This window comes from Aptenodytes forsteri, unplaced genomic scaffold (assembly GCF_000699145.1).
Source record: "Aptenodytes forsteri isolate BGI_AS27 unplaced genomic scaffold, ASM69914v1 Scaffold51, whole genome shotgun sequence".
In the NCBI taxonomy this organism is placed as follows: Eukaryota; Metazoa; Chordata; class Aves; order Sphenisciformes; family Spheniscidae; genus Aptenodytes; species Aptenodytes forsteri.
Window position 1 is genome coordinate 5,691,578 of NW_008795495.1, and position 13,506 is coordinate 5,705,083.

Genomic DNA, 13,506 nt, shown 5'->3' on the forward strand with positions numbered 1-13,506 from the left:
CATTTACCATAACCACGGTACAGACGAGGTGTGTAAAGACTGTTTTTCAAGCCTGTGGCTGATGGAAGTCAGAGGCAGGACTTCGATGCCGTGCAAGAATTAGGACCAGACTTAGTTGGTTTAAACTGCCTTTAAATGGCATTATTTGGTGAGGGAAACGGTTGTGAAATGAAGAAGGGGGAAGGAAGGGAGATGCAAGTTAGCACACCTTGTATTGTGTGTACAAGCTATGCATTGTCCCTCTTGCCGCCTTTTTAAAGGTGTTTTAAAAAGAGACAATAAAGCACATTCAAAACCAAACACGGCCCAAGTCAGTATCTGGTGCTGGTAGGTAGAGCTGATCCAGCAGCCTTTCATCAGAGGAAGCAATAGCGAGCAGAACCAGGCTCTCACAAGGCCTTCAGGGAATCATGGAGAAGCAGGTCACTTGCCGGACTGCATGTAGGTGAAACTGCCTACAACGAAGTGAAAACCTGACCCTGGTGCTGGTGCTCTTAGGTGTATCCCAACAGATTCCACTGGCAACGAACTGAGACTGGTAGCGCTCTCACTCTCCTGTGTTACCAATACTCCTGGAGAGCGTTCTCCTGTGTTACAACCTGCGAGTTGCCTCTTATTTAGTACAGTAAGTATTATTAGATGAAGTAAAAATTTTACGAGCTATTAAATATCATTAGACATCACAGATCTCATCTCTACATCACTTTGAAACATCTATTGTCTTAATCAAAATTGTAATAGTTACGTTTTAGATCTTGTATATTCCAATTCTACATAACTAGGTAACTACCATAAAAATTTAACAGCAATGAAGTCTCCTTTAGGCCCTTTTATTCAGAGAGCATGGTAAGTGCAGCAAGAGATTAAGCAAGCACAGCACTGACAGAATGCAGCCTGGAGAACTGAAACCCCATGTACGGCCAACAAATTTGTAACTGAAGAAACCCCATTCATTACATACAGCTTCAATTTTTGAGTTGATATTGCACCAACCACTGTCAAACTTTAAGCCAAAAGGAATACAACCTACATTAACCAAACAAAATGCAGAATCTAGACTGTGGTAGCTGTTTTAAAGGCACTTAATTAAAAAAAACCCAAAAACCAACCACCAAAACAAAACAAACCCCAGCCAAACAAAACAAGACTAAGATACAAGAATTCAGATCTGCTTCAGCTTTACAACTTGTGAAACATAAAATGCTCCTACTTATAGCACTGGATGCAATCACAGTCTGTGATCTGCAATCGCACCGTTGTCTGCAGTTGAGATCTGAGGGTACGAGAGAGCTTGGAAATCAAGTAATTACGCATAATTACGGTAACTTTCTTGCCACGATGTAGGAAGTTACCAGCCCGGAGCTGGGAGGCTGTAGGTGACGATCTATGTGCTCCCACGACCGTTCCAAGTGAAAAGCCAGCACTTGGCCTGAAATGCCTCACTCTCTGGCCCTGCTTGAGAATAAGATATGAAGTTTATGACTTTGATCTTCAGCATTTTTTTTAACCTCAGGCTCGTCTCTTCTATCCATTCAAGTTGCATGACATGTAAAATCAAAATACCCATATTGAAGAGCAAGCCCATGAGCGGTGTTCCTGTCCAAAGGACTAGAAAGTAGCATGAAAAACACACCAATATTTTCCTTTATTCTAGTTTGATTTCAGGTATGGTAATACCAGTCGTATTCATGTTTCCATCACTGAAAATTACTTGTGTATCAGAAGTATACTGGAGTATAAAATGAAGCCCATAAATGCAACTCCCTCCCAACCCACAATGAAACAGAACAATGACCTTAACACTTACTTACTGCGTATTTGCGATTGCTTTGTGATACAAGGATGTTTTAAGAAAGTATTAGAGATTTATTTGAGAAGCCCTTGCCTCTCCTCCCAAAGGGTTAAATCAAGGCAGCATTTTATGACTTATTAGTAAAACTAGTCAAATAAAGTAGGAACTCATGTCCAGATGGTTTTGCCAGCCCCCCAAGTTCTGAAAAATGTTAAAACTGAATGACTAGATTTTTCTGTGAAGACTAAAATTCAGGTGGTATACTGAAAGCGGTATATGAAAGCACAATGCCATCCTGCCTGTCACCAGGAAAGGGTCCGTGCACGTATGGCTTGAACGGTGAGTTTTTGGTAAAGCTGTTTCTCAAAAAAGAAAAGAATGAACACACCAACTGCACGAATGCATGCACACATGTGAAATGTCGTTCTTGTTCAAACCGCCTGCAGGACTTCGCTTTACAAAAGATGAGCCAGACTATTGAAATTTTCCAAGTGGTTATCCCTCTTTTCAAAGGGACGAAATGGATTTTTCGTATCGTAGGTATTGATGAAGCAAGGATGCCTGTTCGTAAGAAATGCCATCAGAGGCCTATATAGAAAGAAAAACCTGCATCTTACTATTAAATATGCCCTTAAAAAAACCTTAAACACAATAATGCAAAGAAACCAATTTTGCTCTGCTGCTTAATTAGGTCTCCTGCCTGTAGTAGGCCATCACATTGTGTTGACCTATGCAATACTTTATGGAAGAGTCACCTCCAGAGAGGCCGAAAGCCATTTCCATCAACTGTATCGATGCTGACACTAGAATGGTAATACGTCTAACAAGGAGGAGGAAGGGAGATTTTTTTTTTTGTGAATAAGCTCACATTTAAGTTTTACAAAGATTTTTTTTTGGTGAATAAGCTCACATTTAAGTTTTACAAAACTTAGATATCTTCCAAATTATGAAAAAAAAGAAGTTTCCCCATTCTCTTTTTGCTAATTCAATATTTGAGGCGACACCAAGGATTACAGTGCTTATAACATGTTTTATTCAATTCACATAGAAAAGCATGCAGTATTAATGTAAAATGGTACAGTATTAATGTAAAATGTTCAGTGCACATTAGGTAAACAAGTCATTAGCATACAAACCCATTTTTATGGTCTATACAGGCATCCTGAACACATCTAGAATAACAATGCTTTTTGGGAACAAAATTAAAAATTGTGCTTAACTTAAAAAAAAAAAAAAACCAAAAGAATGAAATTAAAAATTGTGCTTAACTTCCAAAAACAACCAAACAAGCCATGTTTGCAGTGTTGAAGAGATGTTTTCTAACTGAAGTGCTGTAATCCTGAAAAGAAAGAGGCTGCTACCTTACACCCACTTAAAACAAGAGTTTCAGTACAGTACAGTGCTACGAAACAGTCCAAGCAGCAGCATTTCATCTGGGAGGCAAGTTTTATGGCAAAACTGACATTGTTTTATAGCAATTTCATGAATCCATAGGATATATAGCCAGTAGCTGCCTTACATGCACAAAACGTAATCGTTAGGAATGGGAAACGTAACCTTTAAAACAAATTCTTACATAAAACGACCGATTTGGCAAGACCGCTTAAAACCGTCCTGTTCAAGGGAGCCATTAGCTGTGCTCACAGCTGGAAGATCATGTAACCTGAAAACGTAAAAAAACACCCAAACCCCCAAGTAAACAAAATGCCCAGCCAAAGAAAAGAATCTGGAATGGTTCTTCCCTAGGAAAGAGCTTATAACGGGCAAGGGAATGTTCAGTTTTCACATAGTCGAAAAAGACAGGATCAGATTGCATGGAAGTCATTAAAAATTAAGTTCACCTGTAAATATTAAACATTTGCAGGTTGACGACTTTGAGTCACGTTCGATTTCCAAGCCAAGTCAGTTTTTGGTGGTTTTCGACGGACTAGCACTGGAAAGGCTGCTTTGAATTTTCCTCTTGGTCGACTGACTGACATTTTTATTTTTCCTTTCAGCTATAAAGGAAGACACCCAAGGAGGATTAAGCTGATTGTGCAGGTCAGATGACATCTTTAAAAAGCAGGAACCGAACTTTTGTTCCTCAAACAACCTTTGTGAGTTACTGAATAGTAAACTCTGGGAAAAGTCTCTTTGAAATAAACAGTTTGGAGGTTTGGTATCACTAGCCACTATGTTTTGGCCTGTAAACAGCGGAAAGTGGTCATTCATATCTAGCTCAGATGGGGAGAGGATGGAAAACATAGCAGGTTTCCAGCCAGTTCTGTCAACTGCTGGATCGCTTGTCTCTGGACACTTCATACTCTGTTCCTCATTCATCTCTTCCAGTTTCTTCTCCGTTTCATTCAGAAGCTTAGAACACTCTGTTGACTTTGAAGAATTATCAAGATCGGAGGACTTGAAATTGTAGCATGGACTCTTGCTGTTGTCTGATTCGGACATCATTGAGTCCAACTCGGAAATTTTATCGAGGTAGGCAGCATCCATAGATGCCTCACTGGAGGTTCTTGTGCGATTCATTTCGGAAGAGCAGAGAGTATGTAACCTCTTAGGTAAGCAAGAACTTGTTTTATCACTGGACTTTGCTGATGTCTCATCTGACTGACCAGCTACCGAATTTCGCTCCGATTCATCAAAATCTAAGTTCTCAGCAAAATTTGTTGGGCAGGTCCCCCAAAAACCTGATTTTCCTGTAGCAAAACAGTTTAGCTTCTTTTCCCTATTACAGCTGCTTGTGCTGTGCTCTGGAGAATCTTTGCTGCAATCATCTGAAGTGTCGCAAAACTCTTCAAATTTCAGTTTTCTCAGGAATGTTGATGGTTTCCTTGCATTTTCTTTTCCATCAGGAGTGTTCAACTGAAGGCGACTGAGAGACAGAAAAGGAGTGCACGGTGGTGGAAGATCATAAAGTTCTTCATCCTTATATGGGGTACATTCCTCCATTTTATTCCACTGCTCTTCTAAGCAGGCATCCATATTTGTAGTATTTTCATCCAGGAGAACCCCCTGACAACCTGGAAATAGTTCTTTCTTTGGGGCACACTGGGTATTTGAGCCATTTGAACCATCTTGACTAGAAGAGCTTAAACAAGTTCCACCACTTGTCAGCTGTTCGAGGCTGTCAGGACTTTGACTGGTAGTCAAAGCTTTTTTCTCCTCAACTGGGGTTTTCAAACATGTTGTATCTTCACCGCTCTCAGCTCCTTTAGCATCTGTGGAAACCACTCTCTCGCTAACAGCACTCGCTGTCTGGGTTCCTTCGCCTGCATTTTTCAGCTGTAAAAGCTGACACTCCATTTCTTCTATGTATTTATCACTTCTTTCCAGTGCCTTTTTTAGACGGTTCATTTCACGTTCACTTTGTTCTACTTTGGACTGAAGTGCAGCTACTGTAAACCTACCAAACCTGCAAGAAGTAAAAAAGAAAGAAAATATTAAGCTGGAAAAAGACATTCTCGTAGTGCTTTGCGAGCTCGTTTCACAAAAGAACAAAGCTATTAAACATTGCGTTAATTTGAAAACACAAGTCAGAACTTTTCTCTGCTAGTTACGAAAAAGAATAAATCATCATATGTAAAGTCCAGGTGGAGGTGAATACCTGAAAAGCCAAAATTAAACTATTAGTGGTAGTAAGGTAATAACAAGCAGATTACCCTTTCAGGGGCTGGTTCTATCAATTCAACTCAAATATGCATGAAGAATTATCCCCTAAAACAATGGCAAAGATTTATGATAACATTTGAACAGTGGTCCACATCTTGAAATATTTACATTCAATCATTTTCCTACAGTACAGCAGTGTTTTACAATACATTTTTTACACAATGTCACCTTGTCAAATATAAAATGCCAATATGAAATTCAGAAATTGCAATATTCCTTTGAGGTGGTTTAAATACTTATATAGGCCATTTCAATTATGTTCCTGTTAGATATACAGCTTTTCCTCGGCCATCGCGTGGATGGTACTTCCACTTACTTTAAAGCTACTTGTTTTTTTGAGCTTTACAACCGGAACAATCTAATTTCTTCCTTGACTCCAATACAAAAAACCTGCCACTTGTGGTTTGTGAAAGTTGTGTGTTCGTGGGGGTTCCAGCTTGAGCACATTTTCAACTGCCAAGATACGGACTTGCCTTCCGCCCATCCTCCACCAGCTTTCAAGACTGACCTTCCCCAGAGGGCAGGTGAAGGTTTCAACTCTATGCCCTGACTAATTCTAACCTATCACTGACAGGTGGGCACCAGGGAATTCCCTGCTCCATCCAAGGCTTTCAATTTACAGAAAGAAACAACAATTAAAATTCTGGTATCATTAGGAAGCAGGGAAGGACCTGCAGCCACCCTACGACTCTGACACATAAGGTTTTATATCACAAAGAAATGACAATTCTGTATATGGGCTTACACTAATCTCCACTTTCCATCTTGCAGCTCCATGTTACAGCACAAGTTTACGTTCACTCTTCCAGCACAAACACTGCCTGGAATTTCCACCCTGTTTCTTTGTCTGTCTGTCTGTCCCTCCTTCAGCACCTTTCAGAGTCACAGGGAATTCCCATTCCATTTTCCCCATTCCATCCCCTCACCCCTTCGCAAAATGCTCCCACTGCAACCCTTAGACGAGTGAGGTCTGAAGGTGGTCTATCTGTGGCCTGCGATGATGCTGGCAAAATATCCATGAATCCGTGCACGTATTTCCAGCAAAGAACCGAACTGTATTTTGTTTCTTCAATTCCTGAGCCCAAAGCAGCAGGAAACTGCTCTATGCTGACAACTGCAATACAGTTAAGTGGGCAGTCGGGGAAAGGAATAAGGGGTATCACAAGCCCCAAACAAGTTGGGCATGAGAGACCAGATCTACTGACATATTTCACTGTTCAACTGCATCTGCATATTTAAAGGACTTCAAAGATTTTGTTGTAGATGGTTCAGTGGTGGGGAAGATTCACACAACAGTCTAAGTCAGTTCTTTCACAGAACTGCTACTAGACCGCTTTTTAAATCAGATCAGCCTAAGCTCCACACAGTTTTGGTATTTGCCACTCACTGCTCTGTAGACACGCAATGGCAAGGTAGTAGTTTTATATTTAGAATAGGAGTGTTCACTTAGGAAGATTTTTTTCCCACTAAAGGAAGCTGGCTGAATTGGAACTCTGTCGAGGGAAGGACCCTCCCACCTCTGCATTACCTCTACCCAATTACCTTTGTCTTCATAAAAATGAAGACAGACCATTTTTTATTTGCTTACTCTACGGGTAACAAGTTTTCTCAATTGATTATAGCAGTTTCTCCATTTCTGGTTGCATACAAGAGCGAAATGGGAGAAAGGTGCACAAGACTTCCTCCCTCTCCTCTATGAAACTAGATAAAAGCAGAACCACAGACAGCTCAGCAATGTTTCAATTATATTTTCAGATGAAGGGTGTTACAATGAAATAAGCATCCTCATATACAACACATTTTGGCTTATTCCCTCCTTCAGTAAAAGGAACTCAGATCTCGGTTTAAAACAGCAAAGGAGCCACTGGAGTACAGCAGGGCCCAAGTAGGACCCTTCCTGCTTCCTAGGGCGATTCAAAAGCATTTATTTTGCCTTTCTCTAACAGACCTGTTCACACAGCCTTACAGAAGCAAACCTTACACTGTTTAATAAAGGATATAAAAATGATGCAAAAATACAATTTAGCTTAGTAGCCAAATGAGAGATGGGGAAAAAAGCTTATGTAAAATAAGCAAAATTTTCTGGGGTCTGCTGTAACGGACACTTTGATATAAAAATTAAACATGTTTACATTTATATGCATACCTGGCAATTCCTTTTTAATGGAAGAATGGTGTAATATGTTTATTTAATGCAAATAACATTAGTGACAGCCTGAGATGTGCTTATGAGGAAGAAGCACTGTATTCTCAAGTGCAACTTTTATAACAAGTGTCCTCAGGTTAAAAAAAAACCAACTCAGTATGTTGTTCAAAGCCAAACAGCATCACTAATATGTTAATTGTTGTAGAGGGACGTGCTTGGGAATTTTGGTTTTCAGAAATGGAGCATCTGACGTGCTGCCTAGAAACAGTTACCTCTGCATTAAGCACCAGAACAGTAGTTGCTTTCTGCTCCTGCTTTGAGACTTGCATGCATTTATTTCCCAAATTTTCACAGACATGGATTTTTAAAGACAGCCATATTACAGCGCACATATTTAAACCAGTTACTCCAGACCAGAGCATGACGTAGTGACTGATCTGGCAGGTCAGCAGACAGTTTAAAAGACACACATATTTTGGTTAAAGAAACCACAACCCTACCCATCTCCCCAAACCAAGCCACTCTCCTAAGAGATCTCCTCTTCTTTTCCCTTCAGATGTACAGTGAGCTGTGCCATAGCCAAAAAGTTATGGTCTGATGATAATAATAGAATGCAGTACAGTTACATGAAAATAAATTAAAGTTTGGCCTGACACTCTAGATAAATTATTTTTCCTGAAGTATCTGAACCATTTCACACTTGGTAACAATTTGATACATTCTTCAGTAGAAGTTAAGGTATTCAGTATACATGTGGTAAAGAGCACTTTTCATATCCTCACGCATGGACAAAGTCTTTTCAGTGTTAGGGTCTTGTTCTTTAGTTGTATCACTTAAACAATGAGTTTGTATCTCACCGCATTTGTTTCAAGTACATCCTCTCTACAGAAAGCTGAAAGCCCAGAGAAACTAGTGGTCATTCATAAAGTGAAAAGAAAGACATTTCAGGTGGGATTTGGATCCTTCAACACAGACACCTAGGGCCATTTTAGATGGCCTAAGGTCTTTTACATGACTGCTGGCCTCCAGCTATCACTCCGGAAGGATACAGCTCTCCTATAGGTCCTGTATCACAGCTGCCAGCCCCGGGCAGATGTACTGGATATGTTGTAGTGTCTGAGGTGACACTGGATGTCTAGATGAGCACTTGAACTCCATATTTCAGGACCTTTCCTCAGAGTCTTTCTTCTTGTCCCAGCACTATTCTAACTTGACACCAATCAAAAAGCTGCAGTCAGCTCTCATCTACAGTGAGCAAGAAGAACTAACATTATAGCTATAATGTTTGAGTAACCCTCTTTCACATTATTTTATTCCACAACTGCTCCCTCAGTTATGTTCGAGTACTCCTGAAGATGTCCATTTAGAAACTGTTTGGGAAGTTTAATAGTCTCTCACCCACAAGAGAACAAATTTCTTCAGTTGTTTCTTCTCTTCTTATCTATCAGTTCTGCAAATTCAGCTTTAGGGTTTTATTTTCACACATCAGTGACCACTGGCTGCAGCAGGTCTGTCTAGTTGAGCCCTTAACTCATATCAACCCAGTTTAAAACCACACAGACTCATACAAACATTTCTCTTTGTGGATAGCAAGCAGCTGCAGCAAATAGTTTTCCTGTATAACCATTTACAGAAGACTGGGGCTGCAAGAATGCCATGAAAGATGACTCTCCAGTTCTAATCACCTGATGGCCCAGACTGCAGATCGCCCTGCGGCTCAGATATGTGAACATGATCCATCCTCCAAAGGAAACACAAAGGGTGAGAAGTGGGAAACGACAATATGCAGTCAGGGCTTGTCACAGTTTGAGATCAGGGCAATGCCAGAGTGCACAACCAAACCCCGTCTCATGATTTAGATAAACATTTTTGCTTGGGTTCTGCAGTTAGATGGGCAGAAAGAGGTAGGGAATCCAAGAACAAAACAGCTGAAAGCCCTACTAGTTCCTACAGCCCTTCTGTGATATCATACACCAGATGCAGCTGGATGAGACAGAGTTCTGCAATCATCCTCTACATCAACTATGAAAGGTGATCTGCAGCAACATCTTGACAATATCCCAGGTTATACACAATTGCCTTAAAAGTCTGTCATATTTGCATAGGCATGTTTAAGAAGAAAAAACAAACAGTTACTGTCAGATGGGGGCCTTTTCCTAGCAAGCAAGAAAAAAACAAAAGTCGAGAGATATACCTCAAGCATGTTGCTCTATTTAAGATCTGAAGCCAGGGGAAAGAAAAAAAAAAAAAAAAAAAAGATTCAGTAATGGAATTTGGTTCCACTGAAGAAAAAGTACTGGGTATAACCTACTACTGCTTTCCACTCTGCAGACCAGGCTGGCTGACAGAAGAAAGTGTACAATGGCTCCTTCTTGAACGAAGCAGTAGAAACACTTGCTATAGCTAATTTTCTAAGCTTGTAAAAGAACAAGTTACTTTCAATATAAGCCAATACCGAGCAGTAAATCCTCTCCATCGCACAGTTCACAGAGTACAAACCAATCTGAAGACACATGGCCTTCCTCATGAAATCTCTCCTGAGCATCAGGGAAATCAAACTCCTTCACATCACATGAGTAAGGCTAAGCTTTACTGTTTGTTGGATGACTACAGAGCAGCAGGATTTGAACAGAAGAACAGCCAAGGTACCTTCTTTGAAAAGAGCTTCTCCTTTCGCTTAGGGAATTGGGTGAATTCAGATAAACGTGCAAAGCCTTTCCAAGCATTTTTTTTAACATCTTTCAGTGAAGCAGCATTGGTCTTCCACGTAGGAAAGCCAGATTATACCTGAGGTCGGTGAATAGCATGAGCCAGAAAGCATTACTTCAGAATTACTACAAAAAAACCACCAGAAAACCCACAAAACCAAGCAGTGACATCTGAATGTCCTTACCCATCTGCTTAAGGTTTAGATCTTCACACCTGGAATGGGTGCTTCCTCAGGGTTTAAAGCTATGACTCAAGAACTCAAAGTTGTTTTGAAGGCATTTTCTCCTATTTACTTTTAAGGCCACACTGCAGCTGGTCTTTGAAGATGGCCACTCCTCTGTGCAAGCAAGTTTGCGGGGAGGTGAGAAAGAAGCCCAGTTTTCTATCAAGGAAGATAGCAGCGTTCTTACCCTCTGCACCATGGACACAGGTTACCAGAAGCCTATTTGTAGGCTCAGTGAAATGCAGGCTGAATTAAATAGTCTGGTGTGAGTGGGAATATTTGAGTTAGATAAAAATTGAATGTTGTACAGAATGACCTAGAAAGTCAACAGCCTTAGAATTCAGTGTGCAGGTACCTGAAGTCACAAATCTAGACAAGATTAACAATAAAACTGCAGAAAGGGGAAAAAAAACCCCCAAAACAACAACAATAAAACAACTCACAAAACCAGAGAAAAGAGATAATGCAACAATTTTCTGCATGTTACAGATAGTTTTTCAGACTGAGATTGTAACTGGCAGAAGAAATTAAATATTTAGGGAAAAGACTCCTAGGAAGCCTAGAAGTCTGGTTCAAGCTAATTTGAATCTAACCATTCATAAAATACACTCTACCCTGGAGTAGATGGACTTGCTAGTTATTTTCCTTCAGGTAAAAAGCAAACATCCCTTTGCCAAAAATGCTTTTAGATCCATTGTGCCTTGCCAATAGACCTAACAGTTTTCTTTTTTAAGTAGAGATGGAAGTAATAGGGCTTTATCATCCTGCAAAACTTAAGTTTTAGAAGTTTTCCTGTTCTGTATCAGGAAAATGGAAGTCACTGAAAATTACTCGGGAAAAAGAGCAAATGAAGAGCAAGCAACAACCAGCAAACGCTCAGTCTGATTTGCCTGAGAAATGGGAGACTAACACAGGTCTTTGGTAAGAATCAGAGCAAGAAACTTACCTCTATTTGCTTTTCAGACCTATGTCCCAACTATATGATGGTATGGTATTCTGGTGAAGGTCTATTCTCAAAAAGTATTTCATTTAAAAAAAAAATCTAATCAATCAACATCATCAATTAAAAAATTGTGTAAAAATCCCTGACATGGCTGCAATGTCAATTTTATTGACGTACACGACATTTTTCAGCAGGTTTTAATGGATACGAATAGAGAAAAAACAATTCAAAACTATGATAAAAGGAAAGTTTTTTATTGACCACTGAAGAAGGCTAATTATATTTTTCCTGTGATGTCAGAGGTAGAGTCTATGTTACAAAGGGATCATTCACCTGCCATCACTGTTTCCTTTGCTATAAAGCAAAGCCTACTAAAGTAATTTAGGTTGTGATATTTAGCTCCACTGTCATTATGCACAAAATGAACTACATTTGGGATAAGGGGACTGAATACTGACAAATCCTTTCAAAAATAATTTGATAACAAGTTTTAGTTAGTTACCTAGCCAGTTGTTTAAGCATGAATCCATACCTGACGTTCTGAAGCTAAGAAATATATGACAAATGAAACAACGGTGGTGACACTGAATTACAAAGATCCAATCCGGTAGCTATTTTAAATTGCACTAGAGAGCCATTCAGAAACTTTGTCCAAAAATTACCTTCTGAACAATTCTGAATGAAGTATACTGAAACAACTGTACTGGCAAATCAGTGTACCTGCACCGAAAAGTTTAATTATAGTGACATTGTCGGGCTCTGATGCTTATGCCTTCAATTCTGATTTCATAAGCAAGGTAAGAAAACAGCTATTGCAACCCCTGTTCAATGTGTGAAGCCTAGCTGAAAGTCCTTTTAGATATTATCTATGTTATATCTAAAATAGATATTAGATATTGCCATCAGAACTGGAAGAACATTTAAAAAATGTCTTGATGTTAGGTCTGGTCTAGATATTGACCAGACTAATGACTACAAGGGTGAAAGTTAATTTATAAAATCTGCTAACAACACGAAGACGGGAAAGACTTCCTACCACCTGAAGGACACGACTGGAATTCAAAAGAATTGTTTTAAGTTTGACGTCTGCATCAAAACATCAACCTGAAGAAAGCCAATAAATGGGTAAAGTCCCACACTTTGGAAGGGGACATTAGCAGCACAAATGCAAAATGAGGTAGGAAGGTAACTTTCTAAGTAGCTATTTAGCAGAACTGGTACTGGCCGTTCGTGCTAGAAGTGCCAGGTAAAAGGAAGCAATGAAAAGAGTATTACAAGATATCAATATAAGATGTTGTAGCAAGACACAAGACAGTTTTTCTGCTCTACTTGGTGCTACTGAGGCTTCATCTGGAATCTAGTACCCAGTTCTAAGCATTATTGCTTCAGAAAACCATAGACACTGGAGAGCCCTAAGAGTACAGCAAAACCAAGTAAATCAGAAGTTTACTTCTTAAGTCACACTTATCTAGAAGAACTGGACGAATTCAGTCTAGAAGACATGACTAGGACTGAATGGGTATAGGTAGGGTGAATCAAAATTGCTAAATTTAAGGTGCTGAAGGGTTTCTTCCAGGACAAATTTTTCCTCGCATATACTTAAATTCTTGTAGTACACCACTGGGCTCAAAGTAAAACCAAAGCTGAAGATAGCAGGAGCAGGGTACAGACATGCAACTGTCTACGCTCCTGAAGTGTTTGAACTGTTCCTGGTCCAGCTTAAGTCTGATTCAACTTGTGCTCAATTCCCATGCACAGTTCTAGAGTTAGCACGGGCCAAAGACCATTCCCAACAGGATGTGACTATTTGTTCTGGAGACTGAAAAAATAGTTTAGTGGAGAAACGGACAGGCCAACCTAGTTTGGCATCTGGGTTGCAAAACAGACCTTGACACTGTCCAATTTCTAGTAACATTTGTGTATATCTGTGCTTCTAAAGAAGAAAGTGACTGGCTATTGTTTTAGGCCACAGTAGCAAAAGATGGGAAAATAATCAGCTTGCAACAAAGGTTAATTCTTCACCCCCCCCC

General features: G+C 39.8%; 1 protein-coding gene across 1 annotated transcript in view; it reads right to left on the minus strand.

The window, feature by feature from the left end:
- Positions 1-3,063: 3,063 nt before the first annotated feature.
- Positions 3,064-13,506, minus strand: part of RNF219 (ring finger protein 219) — a 45,224-nt gene continuing 34,781 nt past the window's right edge. The window contains exon 11 of the mRNA XM_009281748.2: positions 3,064-5,198. Coding sequence (XP_009280023.1) covers positions 3,695-5,198 — 1,504 coding nt within the window. The 3' untranslated portion in view covers positions 3,064-3,694. The remainder of the gene's footprint in view (positions 5,199-13,506) is intronic.